Genomic DNA, 16,167 nt, shown 5'->3' on the forward strand with positions numbered 1-16,167 from the left:
TCAGCCCTTTGTTACCAAGAGATTGTTGAATGTTTTCTAAGAATCACCCAAAAGTGTGACAATACATGCCGTCAAATTCAGATTCATAGCACAGAATATTCGGTATGTCCCACGCGGAAATAAACTGTGCAGCTCAGCCCCTGGCTAGCGGACGCCACAGGTAGCCATGTGCTTTAGGCAGTAGGTCAACGTGAATATTACCCATCAGGTCCATGTTCTATAACCCTTGGCCCGATTTGGGTCACGGGTGAGCTAGAGTTTAGATGCTTCAATGAAGCGAAATGCTTCTTTTTGTAATGTGAGAGGAAGTCGGGAGTAGCTTGGGAAGAAAAAAACACACACACACAACGGAGCCAAGATTAGAACCCGGACTTGCAAAACCTTACAACTGTAAGGCGGAAGTTTTAACCACTTCTTCAACATCAACCGAACCACAAACTTCAACCCAAGGTACGTACTAAAGCGCGATTGTTGTCATCTCTGCGTTTGTCTGGCGGAAATGGCCGCGCGGCGTCTCAGCTCGCCAGCTGATGCGAGCAAATAAGAGGCCACAAGCAGATAATCGCACAATGGCGCCACAGTGCAAGGCCCTGGCCGGGGACAAAAGAAGCTGGCGAGCGAGAGACATTCTCACGTATTCATCACGTCGCCCCAATCAGCCCGCAAACATTCGTCAGCTTCTGCTCCACTTCCTGTTCGTCACCTGACACCAAACAAAAATACTGCAAAAACTTCCAAATGGTGCTTGTGTGGGGTTCATTTCAAGGTCAATTTGAAATCGGTCAACATGTCACGAAAGCAAGCGTAACGGTTTTACCTTGCTTGAATGAGATTTTATGTGTGACAGCGACTGGTGCGGTTTTCTATCTGGGTCAGAGGAGACACGAGGGCACAGATGGATGATTTATTCAATGGAGATCATCTGCTGATCATTCTGTTTGTACGGACAGCTGAGAAATATTCACCTTTGCTAAAGTGCATCACGAGAGTACAAGATCGACCAGATGAAGCCTATCAAACTGAGCAGCTATCAGGAAAAATTTAACTGTCATTTTTCCCCCACATATTTTCTCCTTTCCCCTAGAATTTTTGTGTTTCTTTCAATACTTTAGGTTTTTTTCCTTTAAGATTTGAGTAGCTTTTACTCAATACGTTAGGCTTTTTTGTCTAACAGTTTTGTATTACTTGTACTTGCTATTTTTTTTTAAACTTTGTTTTTGTTTCATTATTTTCAATAAAATTGTCATTTATTTTGTCAAAAAAAGTATTTTAAGTATGATTTTTCTAAAATTTGTTCAATATTTTTCTTGTAGTGTTTCAAATATGTTTTCTTCCCCCATCTAATTTTGTTTTGTGTAATATTTTGGAAGCTTTGACGTACTATTTTGTAAGGTTTTTGCGCTTGTTTTTCATCTGTTTATATTTCGCAATTTCTTCAAATAATTCTTTTTTTTTTTTTATTATTATTCTTTATCCGATATTTGAGTAGTTTGTTTTTTCTTGTATTCCGTAGTTTCTTCAAATATTTCAGTTTTTGTATAAATATTTGAAGGTTATTTATATACTTTTGTAGGAATTTCTCAAATTTGTAGGTGGCGTTTGCTACTTTTTCAATATTTTTTTCCCGTTTATTCTACATTTGTGTATTGTCCATCCACTACATTTCTATTACATTTTAATTTTCTTGACACTAAATGGTACCTTTCTCTTCCTTATTCTGCGTACGACCAGTTACTGCAGAAAACATTGAAGCTAAACATGCTTGCACGCTATGCTAGCTCGTTTTTGCAATTTCGCTTCTCTCTCGATTTCTCTCAACATGTCACTAACAGGAACTAAGCATGCAATGGACAGCTTGAATGATAATAAGGGTACTTTACACGCGGTTGACAACAGTATCGTCTCGTATGACATCCTCTATGGCAGTGTTTCTCAACCCTGGTCCTCGGGGCGCACTATCCAACCCGTTTTCCATGTTTCCCGATTCCAACGCAGGTGAGGGTCCTTATCAGGCTTCTCCAGAGCTTGCTAATGAGCTGTCATTGGAATTACCTGCGTTGGGAATGAAAAACAGGCTGGATAGTGTGCCCCAAGGACCAGGGTTGAGAAACACTGCTCTATGGCACATGTCAGATGGATGGAGGCTTCTTCTCCCCAAACGAAGGTGCAACATGTGTCCGCCCTCTTCGGGCAAGGGTTAATTCACCGGGTCAAGTTTTTGGATCCCATTGGCCGGACGCCAGCTGTTGTTTATTTGGGAGTTGGGGGGGTGTTCACAATGGCACAACAAACAAAAACTCTAGCAGCAGACCGCCAGTGAAGCAGAATGTCTTCCATGTTTCTGCTCAGTTTTCCTTCACATGTTTTGAAACAGGGAAGTCACGGATTAGGTGCATATGTTCTCCACCAATCTTAAATGGATTAAATGACGCCGGCTAATCTGATTAGTGAACTGGTCAGAAAATGAAAGCGCACATTAATCTAAATAGAATACAAAAAGGAGCCAGAATAATAGAAATTAGCACACGAAAAGTACAAATAGTCAGATGCTGAGAAACGATCAGAGTAACAAAGAATAAAACGAACGCGAGACAAGCACAAGAGAAAAAGGGGGAAAACAACAAGAACAGAAACTAGAACCAGAAATACAGGAAGAAAAGGACCATGAAAAAGAACTAGAACAGTTACAGAGCCCATCAAAACAACAACTACTACTAGATTAAAAAAAAAAAAACAACTAAGAACAAGATAAGACCAAAAATGGCTAAGAAGAAAATGAGGGATAAAATACGTTCAGACCATGAAACGCATGTTACCCCAGGAGAAAACAATGCACCAACAGCTGGTTATGTTTATGAGCAGCCCTGACTAGCACCAAATTACCAACATCACAAATAAATCGAAAATTAAGAAATGTTTTGTGTGTGTGTTTCAATCATCTCCGGATGAGAAAACATCAGGACGCGAGTCGCCTGCTGCGACTACTCCGCCGCGGCTAGCGCGATTAGCATCGTTAGCATGTCATCCAGAGGGGCCCCCCGGCGAATAAACACGATAACACGGAGGGGGGAAAACACCCACCTTGATGCCTTGCTGGCGTCACTTTGTCCACCCGTGATGTCCACACACGATTACACTCCGGTTTGGTGCCGAGAGGGGAGCATTTAGTCGGCTACAAAAGTCAGCATCGCTCGACGGTACTTCGAATGGTTTCGAGCTAACGGGGCTAACTGCTAGCTCCTCACTTAAAGAGCGACTCGAAACTGACCGTGTTGGCTCATAGCGGCAAACAAAGCTGCGTTAAAAGTTGTTGAAGTCAAACTTGAAGGTAAAGGGAATGCTTAAAATGGACTCGAAAGAACCTAAAATAGATGCTCTGGTGTCATGTCGGACGAGGAGAGGTGGGGGGAAAAAAATCCAAAATGTCCACACGAATATTTAGCGAGGAAATACAAAAGCGGCTCGACCGAGTGGAAGCTTGTCCAGAGATGAAGTGTGCCGCGCCCAGATGTTTCCACTCATTGTCTCCTCCACGCGTGGGTGACTCCTTTCACGGTGACCAAAGCAGGTAAGTCCACGCGCTGTCCTCCCCGCTCACCTCCGTACTGACTGACTGACTGAGCACCGAAACCCCACACCGGACTCGAGCCGCCTTCCGCAAACAGTCGAGTGCCAGTCCGCGATCGTCTCGATGTCTGCCCGTTGAATGCATCCACACCTTCATTGTAAACACACACATGCAAATTATATACAAAAGTATGTAAAAGAGCTAAATAAACAACTATGCAAAAATAATAATTATAAATGTATCAAAAACGAAGTAATCATATTTAAATAATGTTCTATAGCAAAGACCCACAGAATATAATAAACCCAAATATGTAAAGAAACTGAATAATGTAGTTATTAAATTAATTACCCTTGCAAACAATAAACTATTTACTTTTTTTTTTTTGTTAGTCGTCACCGACAAGCGTTTGGTATGCAAATGGCGCCCACTAACGGACGACTTATCGCCCGCAGGCTTTGACATTAACGACCTCAATGACCTCTTTTCAGGGGTTAAAAGGTTTGAGTAGGCTATTCAAATAAAACAATAAAAAAATACTGCATTCCATCTACTTTGCATATTCCGGACTGAGGGGCGCTCATTAAAAGATGACCGCTGATTAAGTGCAACGACGTGTTTACAACAAGCTTACACACTAGACAAATGACTACTATTAAGACTACCTTACACACTACACAACACACCTCATAATCTTAGCCTTCAAGCGCAATAGATAATGCTAGTGTGTCATTCTATGCTATGTGAGTCTGTGTGTGCTTTAAAGTTTATAGTGGACGTGTGTTATCTAGTAGGTTGTGTTGTGTTCAATTTGTTATGCCATGCACGTGAGTTGGATTAGTTAGCATGTTGTGTAGTGTGTGATTGTGTTTAGTTTTTGTGTTGTGAGTTAGATGTGTGTTGTATAATATAGTAGTGTATGTTGTGTACTTTGAAACCCTAATCCTAGTTTGTAAAGGATGTGTGTTATGTAGTGTAGGGATTAAGTAGTTACTGTGTTACGCTGTGTGTAGTGAAGTTTGTGGTGCGTACGTGTCGTGTGCTAACTTTGCTAAGTGGTTTGTCTTGTGTAGTATTTGAGTTCAGTATCACGGTATGTGTTGTGTAGTGTGCGCGAACGCGCGTCATGTCGTTTTAAGAAGAATGTTTGTGACATCGTGGCGCGTGCACGTGATTCATACCTGCCGAGAACGCGCCAGGCCGTCGCGGCCCGTGACGTATACATGACGCACTTTACTGAAACGAAGAAAGAAAGAAAAAGAGAGAGAGAGGGGAAATGAAACACGACTTCTGTTGTCCGGGTAACAGTTGCAGCCTGTCAATCAAACCCTTCCTCTCCCTCCTTCTCTGTCACTTCCGGTATCAGCCCTCGCATTTGCGCATGCGCAGGGGAGGACCAAGCTAGCTTGAGCTGTCCCGGGCGCGAGTGACTGGCCGCGGCTCAGGTAAGAGGATGCCGTTAAGCGCCTTTTGACGGAATTTCAGCAACCATACTGGCACTTATTTGTTTCTGTATTTGCTTTGATGCATTCCTTGTTCGTCGCGTGATCATCGCGTCGTCAAGAATCGAACTCGTTTGAGGCGGAGACGCCCATTTTAGCCACTTCTGTTCGCTCACGCGAATTCAATAATCTAGAATTGTGCTTAAACCGTAAACTGACATTCGGCGCGGTGACGTCACAATCAGTGTGTCAACAATCATCGGGAGAAGGATGGAGGCGGGTGTGTATGCGAGACGCACGTGACCGTCTTTCCCGCGTGTACTGGTTTGCACCTGTTACCCGTGACGTCACCACCCATTTTAGGTACCTCTTATCTCCATAAATTAGATGCTCGGTTGATTGTTGAGCAATCGTGGTAGTTATTACATTTAATTGTGCTTATGTATAAAACATTCAATTATTATTACACAGTCAATTAACTTCTCGAAACACGATGAGTAAAATATCAAATATTAGGTAGGAAGCTAAATGAATTAGCTTACTGTTAGCACATAGTTAGCACTCGAAAACCTAGTAAGTTCGGGTACTCTCAAGCACTGAAATTTTAGTCAAATGTATGTGTTTGTAGGTAAACATGGCGGTGGAGAAGCGCCTGGCGTTTTCTATCGTACAGTTCCTACGGGATCAGACGCACGGCGGCACGTTGAATTCCGACGAGCAGGAGAGCCTCGAAGGTACGTCACGTGGACGCCTGGCAATGGTGGTCCGAACCAGTATGAACGTCCCCGCTTTTGTCGCAGTTGCCATCCAGTGTCTGGAGACCACCTTTAAGATCAACGCTAGCGACTGCCACCTGGCGGCGCCGCAGCCACTCATGGAGGTCTTCCTCAACTCGCTTCTAAAGGTGAGCGTCGATTAATACAGAAAATACATATCGCCGTGGATGCGTCTTTGACGTGGAACATTATGGTTACCGTTCATCCGTATGGGGAAAAAAAATAATGCCAATACTTTGAATTGTTGTTAAAGGAACAAACGCCATCACTAGGCTGACCAATCGTTTGTCATATTTCCCTCAGAATGACAACCTGAGCTTGCCGGCGACCACACCTTCACCCGAAGACGCCGAACGAGCCGAGCAGCTAAAGAACGAAGGTGGACAAAGATGAGATACCATTTGATGGTTCGACTTGTGTCACAACGCGACTGGTCAGCTTGCATCGGGAGCATATATGGACCAAAGTCGTATGTTTTCAGGGAACAATCACATGAAGGAGGAGAACTACAGATGCGCGGTGGAGTGCTACACCAAGGCCATAGACCTGGACCTGAAGAACGCCGTCTACTACTGCAACAGGTGTTAGTTACGCTACGGTCACGCTATTGCTAGATGAGGCTAATGCCGTGGTTTGCGCAGGGCGGCCGCTCACAGTAAGCTGGGCGACTACACGGAGGCCACGGGCGACTGCGAGCGAGCCATCAGGATCGATCCGGGCTACAGTAAAGCGTACGGCAGGATGGGGTAAATAACTGAAAAAAAAAAGCTATTACAAAACATTAACGCATCAAACTAAACCTATAAAAAGCGAACCGCGCTTTTCATGCTCTGTGCTCGCAGCCTGGCGCTAACGGCCATGAACAAATACCCCGAGGCCATTTCTTACTTCAAGAAGGCGCTGGTGCTGGACCCGGACAACGACACGTACAAGTCCAACCTGAAGGTGGCCGAGCAGAAGCAGAAGGAAGCCAGCAGTCCCGTGAGTGCAAGACAAAACAAAACCTGACGAGAAAGAAATGAGACTGTAGTTGTAAAAATTCAAAACAAAAATGGAAAATAAAGGCAAAGGCCATGTATAGATGAAATAATTTAAATATCTATGTACAATTACATGCATATCAAATGCTATTAAATGTAGTGAAATAATTTGTAAAATTAAATCAAATTTAATCAAATGCATTTGCTATAATATTCTTATAAATTAAGTAAAATTAAAGTAATAAAATACAACTACTATGTAGTATAAAAGCAAAATAGACATAAAATATTTCCCATCATCCTCATTCATGTCCCATGTTATAATGCAGATGGCCGCCGGTTTGGGATTCGACATGGCCAGTTTAATCAACAACCCCGCCTTCATCAGCATGGTAAGCGCAGCGCTTCCTTATACGGTCGTCATTGCCACAAAGAAAAACAATTGCAAAAAACATTTCCTATGTCGGCAGGCAGCCAGTGTGATGCAGAACCAGCAGGTGCAGCAGCTGTGAGTATCGGCGCCATCTACGTGTCAGTTTTGAGATTAGCTTAGCTTTTTAGCATCTCACCTCCTCCTCATCGTCCTTGTCAGAATGTCGGGGATGATGGCCAACGCGGTGGGAGGACCGGCCGCCGGAGTGGGAGGATTGACGGACATTTCCAGTCTGATTGAAGCGTAAGTAGAAATTCTGGTCCGACTTCACGCTTTTGCTCGCAGTCATGTGTGAAAGGTACAGATACTACTACGTCTACATGTTACTTGTACTTTTCCTTTGGCAGCTCAATCAAGTACAACCAAGTAGGGTTTTTATTGTTTGTTTTTACATGTTAACACATTACAACATGAGACAAAGATAATGAAAGTGCCAAGTACTGTATACTTCCCTTACCTTTATTTTTTTAATATTAAATCTAATAATCAGCTGTTGCCAATTGAAAAGCAGATGTAAACATTACCAGGTACGGTGCCGACTTTGTTTTTCCACCAGGGGGCAGCAGTTTGCCCAGCAGATCCAGCAGCAGAACCCCGAGCTCATCGAGCAGTTGCGCAATCACATCCGGAGTCGATCATTCAGCGGCAGCGCAGAGGAGCACTCGTGATGCCTCAGGTGGGTGTTCGTGTTCGATTCCCGTGCCTTCTGCTTTAATACAAACAAACACACACACACACACAAAACACCCTTCCCACTCTCTCCAAAATTGCAGCCTCACCAAACTGAGCCAACTCTCCCAGGCTGGACCCCAAGATGATTGACAGCTGAGAGGAAAACCCGACATGAGGGCACTGGCACTTTGACTTTTGACCTGTGGAATTTTTTTCCCCCTCCACTTTGTATTTTGCAAGACAAAATTTGAGATGCCAGTAAAACAAACGCGACAAGTTGTTCTCGTAAGTCAAGGTGCCACTGCATCACATGACGTCCACTGTTGCTTTCTCGTCATGTGACCGACACGCCTGCATTGTGACATTGTCATTGCACTTTAGCGCCACTATATAACAATATCTAACTTGTATAACTTAATAATATGTAACTTGTATAACTTAATAATATGTAACTTGTATAACTTAAAACCTTTATTTGTGTATGTTGTTTAAGTGTAAGGTTGCTCCTCCTGCATGCTTTCAAACTGGTATTTGGCATCAGAAGCGTTATAAAAAAAAAAAAACGAGCCACCTAGAACAAGAGTGGGCGAGCTACATTTTGTGGGAAAGTGATTTAAAATTGTGGTTGTCGCCTAAAGGTTTAGTGCAATAGTGGCCAAAGTTCAAAAATGTGTCAAATCTATCACTATTTAATTAAAAAAAAGATTCACTTAGGCTAACATGCAAATGCACTGGCACCCTTGGAACAAATTTTGATTTAGACCAGTATTAATCTGAATGTTGGCCTTTTCTATTATTCATTTCTGCACTTATCTGAAAAACGGACATGCCAGAAGATGGTGTTCGCCCACTGTAGTTCTCAAGTGGCTCAAATCAGCTCTGCTGGGCCAGGAAGATGCTTCCTTCCAATGACTCCAAAAATAAAATGACATGAAATCCAATTCTGTTGTCATCGTTTATAATATTGTTTACATTGTTACAATTATTATTCTTTTAGCTTACCCACCAACCACATCCCCGCCAACAAAATATTTTGTTACCCGAGTAGCATAATTTTTAGTTAATATTACACAAATATCACTAGTACCTCCTTTTGCGTGGAAAAGCAGAAACTATCAAGTAGTGCTACTGATGTAACATTTCTAGAATTTGTAGTACAACTTGATAGTATGGCAGGTACTAGAAATAGTACTTGACATGGTACCTACTTGCTATCACAATATTATTTCTAGTACCTTGTCGTATCTGTATTTTTTTTTTCCCTGTTGGCAAACTCATTAATAGTGAATAGGTACCATACCAGGTACATACAAACATGCTAATCGTTAGCCTGATAGCACAATTGGGAGAAAAAACAAACAAACATTTTTAACAAATGTATATTTAAAGGGATACTTGACTCATTGAACAATTTTCAGCAGTGAAAACTTAATATTTTGTCCAGAATGAATTTGATAACTTCATTATTTTTCATGTACAATTAGTACCTTTAAAAATTAATTCTTCTACTTGATGTCGACTGATGATGATGATGATGACATCACCTGTGCTGAGGAAGTAGGTAACGACCAATCATGGCTCAGTTTACTGACCAAAACCACAAAACAGGTGAGCCTTGATTGGCCGTTACCTACTTCCTCAGCACAGGTGATGTCATCATCAGTTGACAGCAAGTAGAAAAATTTCGTTTTAAAAGTACTAATTGTACATGAAAAATAATGAAGTTACCACATTAATTCGACAAAATATTAACTTTTTACTGCTGAAAATGGCTCAATGAGTCAAGTACCCCTTTAAAAATAACTTCTGCAATAGACTAACAAAATGTTTTTCATTATACTGTTTGAAGTGGTCATTTACATAGGAATCTTACCAATTGCGTTTAAACATCTCCGCGATTCGGTTTATTAACACATATTCACATTATTTGCAAATCCTTTCAATATTCACAACCATTTGAATGAGCATTAAAACACAGTGTGCAGTGTGAGGCGCACCGTTGGTCCGTTGTAAAGCTGGATTTAAAAAAAAAAAAGAAAAAAAAAGTTAAAAAGTCGCTAGGATGGACAAACCACGCACACTTGGGCCACATCGTCGTACTCGTACGTGCGCTTCAGGAACGAGTCTGTAAGTCTCAGACCGGAAATGCTCTGAAACAAACAAAACACAAGCAAACATTTTTCCTTATCCTTGATGTCCACTTTAAGATCCATTTTTACAGGCACAATTTGGACGCGAGTAGGCTCAACGCTCAAATGGCTTTGCATACTAGTACCTGAAGACCCTGGACGGACGCCAGCAGCGTGAGGGGCAGCGAGAGTGACGCCCCGGGGCTCAGCTTGCCCAGAGCTCGGCCAGAAACGCCGCACCAGTGGATGGACGACGTGTTGATCATGTCCACAAGAAGGTCCATGGTCCTTTCGCTAGATGATTTGAAATTCATCAAACCACATTAAAAGACAAAAAAAAAAAAAACGAATGCCTACGAGCTGTTGCTTCCTTACCTGCAGTTGGTGATCTTACATCTGATGTCAAAAGGTTCTTCCAGGTTGACCGTGTCGGGAATGACCTCCATGGACAGGCGGATGTCTCCGTAGCCTGGAGCCTGTCACACATGGTAAGCATACAATTAGACAGACGGTAATCTACAAACAAATTGTACAGACGTAAGTAACATTCAATATGATACTTTAGTGGAATTATGATGTACATATATGCCATATAGGGGAGTAAACATGGTGTCAATATGCTATATGTCAAACGTGTAGATAACAAAGATTAAAAGTAGATAAGTCAGATGTATACAAACCTTAAATAATACAAAAATATAGTACAGTGATTTATGGTTGCCTATATGAAGGGTTTTGGGCCAAACCGATCCTCCGTTCTACACTGAATGGATGAATAAATAAGTAAAAACAAATACATGAAAGAAATAAAAAAACAAAATCTAAAAGTAATGTTTTAGTGCCATCTGGTGGCGACCTGGTGTCAAAAACTGTCGCGCCGAGGGGCCATTTAGTCATACCTTGTCTGCTTAAACAAATAAATAAATAAATAAATAATCATAATAATAACAATAATAATAATATAAAAAAAAAAAAAAAGCTTTGCTGCCATCTTGTGGCATCTATAGACAATTACAAACCTTTTGACAAGGCGCATCAATTACTCACAGATTTTTCGGGTTATGTACATAAGGTTAATTAGACGTGTAAAGATATTAAATATGACAATTATGCATATTAAATAAATATGATGTAAGTTAGGTGCACACCGATATGGATGTTTTGAGTCCAATGCCAAGTTATCAAGTCCCATATTTGGCAGAATAAAATTCTGATAATTGGTCTATTATTTATAATATATAAAATATATATATTTTTTTTTAGTCCCTTAATGCTTCCAACAATAAATATGTGAATTCTAGGTAGAACATGTGACTGTTTTACAACAAATTATGCTTTCGTATATATTTTTTTGTCTGTTATTTATGTTGTAATGTGTAAACATGTTTTGGTCTATTTTAAAAGCGTAATATTGGCCAATTAAATTGGTTGGTCGATTAAGGTGAATACACAAATGATTAAATATGTAAATATGCTATATTACGGGTACAGTGTTCCCTCTCTATAAACGCAGTTCACTTTTCGCGGCCTCGCTGTATCGCGGATTTTGTTTAGTGCAATTTTGCATGCATTTTTTTTTTTTTTTTTTTTTTACATTAATCAAGTTATTTTATAAAATGCTCAAATAAAGGAGAAATGTGAGAAAATGTAAACGATTGGGTAGTACCATCCTCTGCAACTGGCTGGTCTGCAGGCGTCCCCTCTCCCCCAAGTTGGTCTTCCACACGATGTCCAGCTTGCCGATGACGGTGACGCCCTTGATGACGCCGGCCTTCTCGGCGTACTCGGGCTTGGGCGTCAGGCAGTAGAGGTACTGACGCGTGTCCATGGGCTGCAGGTACGACATCTTGCCAAACGTCGACACCCTGAGGAGAAAATGAACCAAGTACAAATATTTTGTTAATGCACCTTGAGTGAATTTAGGTACATTGCTAGCTGGATGCTAGCACTCAATGGAAAACCCAATTGATCGGCGAGCTAAAATTAGCATTACCCGTGGCCTTGGTGCATGACGGTGTTGAGCTCGGTCACGTTGTACATCATGGACGGCTCCAGCGACACCTTCTCCATGAACATGGGCGACGTGGTGATGTTCTGAATCTGGGCCTCCAGGAACACCTCGTCCGTCTGTGGTGGGAGGGGAAATGCTTATGGAGAGGCGGAGTCTCCACGAGGAGGTTGGGGATGGATTTGGGTAGCAGGCTCGGACCAAGAAATCCACTTTTAACCATTGAAAGCCCAAACCTGCCTGCCTTGATACCTCAAATCATTGCATTGATGTAAGAGATGATTACACCCCAATGATTTATGGATGGATGAATACATTTATGATGGATGAGATGGTGAGAAATGGATAGATAGCTCAGTGTATAGAGTGATAAACTGACTGATACTTTATAAATCGCATTAGGGAAATGAAGTATTACTTTTTTTTAGTGGGTACGTTTTCTTGTACTGTGATGGCGACAGTTTAACAAAATGAGAGTATCTTCATTAGCTTTGATAAAAATATTTTGTATTTCTTTTCCTGAAATGAAACATCTTTTCCTCAAAGTATGTTGTCCTCTAATTTGAGAATTTTCCAATCACATTTTTATTAGTATTATGGTGCAATTTTTGTGTTTGTGGTCAAAAGCCGCATTTGAATGCAAAACTTCTCAGCCAGCAAAGATTAGCTCATTAGCATTAGCTCATGTCACCAATTTCCACCACCATGACGGTTTTCATCATCAGGGCTACCATCATTTGGAGCTTAACCGGGTGATTTTATATTCATCAACAGCCACACACGCACATCAACGTACCTCCATCGCACACGCGAATAAAACAGACACGCAACACCACCCACACAAACTCTCACTCGCAATCATACCAAATGCACACACACACGCAGTCAGACACAAACACCCCGTGCAAAAAGAATTGTGGCGAAGGAGGTGTGCGCAAGCAACAACAATGGGAGCTTCCCAAACATATGCTCTTTATAACCAGCTCGCAATTACTTTAATTATTAATACATAAATAAGAAAGTAAATATGATGATGATGATGATAATAATAACAGCAGAGTCCTGCAAATGTCACCATTGTTGTTGCTTGCGTCCACCTGCAGGCGGCGTGAAGAAGGACAGGCGATGAGAACGGAAAAAAAGGAAAGCGATTTACCACAGAACTGAGGTCGCTCTAATGGAGAAAATGAACATAAAAGGACAAAATGAACACATGCCAAACGTGATTTGGACTAACTAGCGAATGGGCTAACGCGACGGGGAGCGTACCTCGGCGTTGTAGAACTTTGTCTTGACGTCAAGGGGCTTGAGGACCTGATTGAAGAGAGAATGCAGGCTGAACGTCTCCATCGCTCGCCGGCGGAGAAAAGGACAAAGACCAAGCGGCACGGGCGCGTAACGAACGAGGGCTCCGTTGGGCGCTTTTGGCGAGCGCTTATGGCATGTCTCGAGGACGTGCTAATTGAGCTGCCTCACCTGGAATTTGAAGAACTTGCGGAAGTAGAGCTTCTCTCCGTACTGCGTGGTGTAGCTCACGGCGCACACCAGGCTGAAAACAAACACAAAGGTCAACATTTGGCATGTGCACATGCGACAAACAACACTAGTGTAGAAAGGACACAAGCACGCTTGTACATAAGCACAAGGTCATCCACCAGACACGAAATAGACTTTGGCGTACACACAACAAAACTACAAAGACTGGGCCAGACCCTCAACAGCATAAATTCACATATAATTAATAATAATGGGGGGGGGTGAGAAAAAAAAAAAAAAAAAAGATTTTTTTTTTTTTTTTTTTTTTTTATTCTTGGGAAAACAGGGATCAACATCATCAACTTTCAACAAGAGTTTTCCAAGAAAAACAGCTACAAAAAAACCCAAAACTATTACAACATATTTTGAAAAAAAAAATCTGCGAAAAGGTGAATTTGCAGATGCAATATGCCCGGGACCACTGTACTGTATTTCTCAATGAAAAATATCATTTAACATAAAAAATAAAATAAAATCATAACAAATCATCTAAAACAGGATTAGGATTTAAAAAAGCCACCAAAAAAAAACAATGTTGAGATTTTAAAATTGCAAAAATGTTCCACTCCAGTCCTCTAGGGGGTAGTAAAGTTATGTTAGTCAAGTCAAGTGTTTTCATACACAATTGGCATCATTTATCCATCCATTCTTGACCGCTTATTCAACGTGTAATTTGCACTTTTTTCCACAAAGAAATTGATAACAAAAAAAAATATAAAAATTGTAAATTTGATATTGTGGGGGGGGGAAAAAATCTTCAATTTTATTTTAAGGCCCAGCACTACGAGGCACTCACATGTGTGTTCCGATTTCTTTGACTTCATGGTGGATGACATCGTCAATGCAGCACTCGGGTTTGAGTTCGGCCACGGCCGAGTTGGACGCAGACAGGTTGAGTCTTTGCGAGCTGGTCTGCAAGTCGGCCTGCGGAGGAGCGGAGGGGACCAAGAGAAGTTTAGTGGGGCTCTTGCTTCATCTTAACCATTCTTGCCGTTGGTTTACCTTAACCAGAATGTCCTTGACCACCTGACTGCTGTCGTTGTGCACACTGATGTAACTGGAGAAAGTCTCACCCAGGAAGATGTTACTGCCGGTAGATGACAGGAAAATTCAATTAAGAGAAATTTTTCATAAAATACAAATATTTCCATATATATCTAAAGGAAATAAAAATAATGAATAATAATATTAAATAAAGTAATTATAATTAAAAAAAAAAACTAAGTATACAATAAAAATATATTAAAAGCTAACCTAAATTAAAAAGGATGTTATATCAAATGAAAATTAAAAAAGTTAGTTATATTAAAATAAAATTAACATTACATTAATAAAATATATAAATGGTTACAAATACAATCAAAATAACTAAAAATGCAATCACAAATAAAAGGGATGAATGATTTAATTACAATTATTTTTTTAAACAATAATTAAAAGAGAACATAAATAATAACAATAGAAAAATTAATCAAAACACAGTAACATTTAAAAAAAAAAAATCTACTTTCATTATAAAAGGAAATGGGCAGATGACTCACCCAAAGTTCTGTGGCAGTGTCAGCATCTCGCCCAGCATTAATGTCTCTGCGCCCTTGATGGTGGACGGGTCGTCTCGCATGAGGCGAGCAAAAAGGTCGCCTGTGGGCGCAAACCATGGCGGCAACATAAGGAACAAACTGGATTTTTTATTTTTTTTTGGGGGGGGGGGGGGGGGGGGGCTATATTAACTGTCAAATGTTGTGATATAACCAAAAGTGCATGTTGTGTCAAAGAAGGTGTAATGATGACCTGGTAGGTCTCGCTCTTCACATGTCACTGGCAGGTTGGTAAACAGAGTTGGTTTTGTCAGTCGCATTACTGAAAAACAACAAAAGCAAAGACATTTTTAATTGTACTGTTATTATATCCGTACTGTATGTACCTTGGCATTGGGTGTAGCCAGTCACTCGTTTGTCTATGTGTGCCCTGTCATTGGCTGGAGAACAGTCCAGAGGTACCCCAATGATAAGCGCAATATAAAATGGACGGATGAGTAATAACTTTTTTTTTTTTATCGCCTATCAAGAGAGCCCAAAGGACGCTATTGTTAATAACTATGGCAACGGGCGAGGTTAAAACACTCCACTTCCTGTCATGTTGATGTATCAACACAACTTAGTGAACACATAAAATGCAAAACATGTTGTAATACAACCATAAATGTACCAGTAGATAATATCAATAAAGTAAAAAGAGAACGGTAATGATAGCAAAAATGACGTTAGCCGAATTAGCAGCTAGCAGCGTGGAGTCAGACCAGTCTTCCTCTACAACGTTATTAGCTAAATTCCCGCATGAAATGTACATTTTTTAAAGTACTAAATGAGTTACAAATCACCTTTTAATGCCAGCAGATGTTCCTGTTTGGCCTGACTTACATCCATTCTGACACAATCGGCTTTTATTCGGGGAGGCTAGCCCCGGGGGAAGCTAACTGTTGTGACAGCAGGCGGACCCATGTGACCGGATGCACGTGTCTTCTTCTTCGACGGTTGGGCGAGGCCGCTATATTACTCCTCCCACGAAACTTTATCTACGTCTACAATGTAATCGCTTTATGAATGAAGGAAAGAGACTGTAG

At 41.1% G+C, this 16,167-nt stretch overlaps 3 protein-coding genes across 8 annotated transcripts in view; 1 reads left to right on the forward strand and 2 right to left on the reverse strand.

The window, feature by feature from the left end:
* erbin (erbb2 interacting protein) overlaps positions 1 to 4,887 on the reverse strand; it is a 26,830-nt gene extending 21,943 nt beyond the window's left edge. Inside the window, exons 1-2 of one of the 3 annotated variants that reach the window (XM_077497545.1) lie at positions 4,750 to 4,887; positions 3,599 to 3,718 (exon numbers count right to left, since the gene is read on the reverse strand). In XM_077497545.1, the coding sequence (XP_077353671.1) occupies positions 3,599 to 3,712 (114 nt within the window). In that variant the 5' untranslated portion in view covers positions 3,713 to 3,718; positions 4,750 to 4,887. Of the gene's footprint in view, positions 1 to 3,081; positions 3,719 to 4,749 lie in introns of those variants that run through there. The other 2 variants (XM_077497544.1, XM_077497546.1) reach the window with 2 other exon arrangements.
* Positions 3,412 to 8,812, forward strand: sgtb (small glutamine rich tetratricopeptide repeat co-chaperone beta). 3 transcript variants are annotated; one of them, XM_077497559.1, is made up of 12 exons: positions 3,412 to 3,568; positions 5,639 to 5,744; positions 5,811 to 5,914; positions 6,090 to 6,165; positions 6,268 to 6,367; positions 6,428 to 6,532; positions 6,629 to 6,767; positions 7,096 to 7,158; positions 7,237 to 7,274; positions 7,359 to 7,442; positions 7,756 to 7,875; positions 7,973 to 8,812. In XM_077497559.1, exons 2-11 carry the CDS (start codon positions 5,645 to 5,647, stop codon positions 7,865 to 7,867), a joined length of 921 nt encoding a protein of 306 aa, XP_077353685.1. In that variant the 5' UTR covers positions 3,412 to 3,568; positions 5,639 to 5,644; the 3' UTR covers positions 7,868 to 7,875; positions 7,973 to 8,812. The 3 variants fall into 3 exon arrangements, with proteins under 3 accessions (XP_077353685.1, XP_077353684.1, XP_077353686.1); XM_077497558.1 differs by lacking the exon at positions 3,412 to 3,568 and adding an exon at positions 4,580 to 5,013; XM_077497560.1 differs by lacking the exon at positions 3,412 to 3,568 and adding an exon at positions 5,042 to 5,373.
* A 935-nt stretch (positions 8,813 to 9,747) lies between these two features.
* On the reverse strand, positions 9,748 to 16,078 carry trappc13 (trafficking protein particle complex subunit 13). Of its 2 annotated transcripts, XM_077497555.1 has the most exons (13): positions 15,925 to 16,078; positions 15,336 to 15,404; positions 15,086 to 15,185; positions 14,547 to 14,631; positions 14,341 to 14,468; positions 13,485 to 13,557; positions 13,278 to 13,322; positions 13,165 to 13,182; positions 11,994 to 12,127; positions 11,667 to 11,865; positions 10,376 to 10,476; positions 10,147 to 10,294; positions 9,748 to 10,021 (listed from the first exon to the last, which is right to left on the reverse strand). In XM_077497555.1, the coding sequence occupies exons 1-13, from the start codon at positions 15,968 to 15,970 to the stop codon at positions 9,929 to 9,931; spliced, it is 1,239 nt and encodes a 412-aa protein (XP_077353681.1). In that variant the 5' UTR covers positions 15,971 to 16,078; the 3' UTR covers positions 9,748 to 9,928. The 2 variants fall into 2 exon arrangements, with proteins under 2 accessions (XP_077353681.1, XP_077353682.1); XM_077497556.1 differs by lacking the exon at positions 13,165 to 13,182.
* Positions 16,079 to 16,167: the final 89 nt, after the last annotated feature.

Source organism: Festucalex cinctus, chromosome 15 (assembly GCF_051991245.1).
Source record: "Festucalex cinctus isolate MCC-2025b chromosome 15, RoL_Fcin_1.0, whole genome shotgun sequence".
NCBI classification, from domain to species: domain Eukaryota; kingdom Metazoa; phylum Chordata; class Actinopteri; order Syngnathiformes; family Syngnathidae; genus Festucalex; species Festucalex cinctus.

Excerpts from the sequence above, each read along its gene's own strand:
- sgtb (XM_077497559.1), top strand. The coding sequence starts at position 5,645 with ATGGCGGTGGAGAAGCGCCTGGCGTTTTCTATCGTACAGTTCCTACGG. Across the intron at positions 6,368-6,427 it reads GCCGTCTACTACTGCAACAG|GGCGGCCGCTCACAGTAAGC; the intron begins GTGTTAGTTACG and ends TGGTTTGCGCAG. Across the intron at positions 7,159-7,236 it reads ACCCCGCCTTCATCAGCATG|GCAGCCAGTGTGATGCAGAA; the intron begins GTAAGCGCAGCG and ends CTATGTCGGCAG.
- trappc13 (XM_077497555.1), bottom strand. The coding sequence starts at position 15,970 with ATGGATGTAAGTCAGGCCAAACAGGAACATCTGCTGGCATTAAAAG. Across the intron at positions 13,323-13,484 it reads GCAAGTTCTTCAAATTCCAG|GTCCTCAAGCCCCTTGACGT; the intron begins GTGAGGCAGCTC and ends CTCTTCAATCAG. Across the intron at positions 10,477-11,666 it reads CCAGCCAGTTGCAGAGGATG|GCTCCAGGCTACGGAGACAT; the intron begins GTACTACCCAAT and ends CATGTGTGACAG.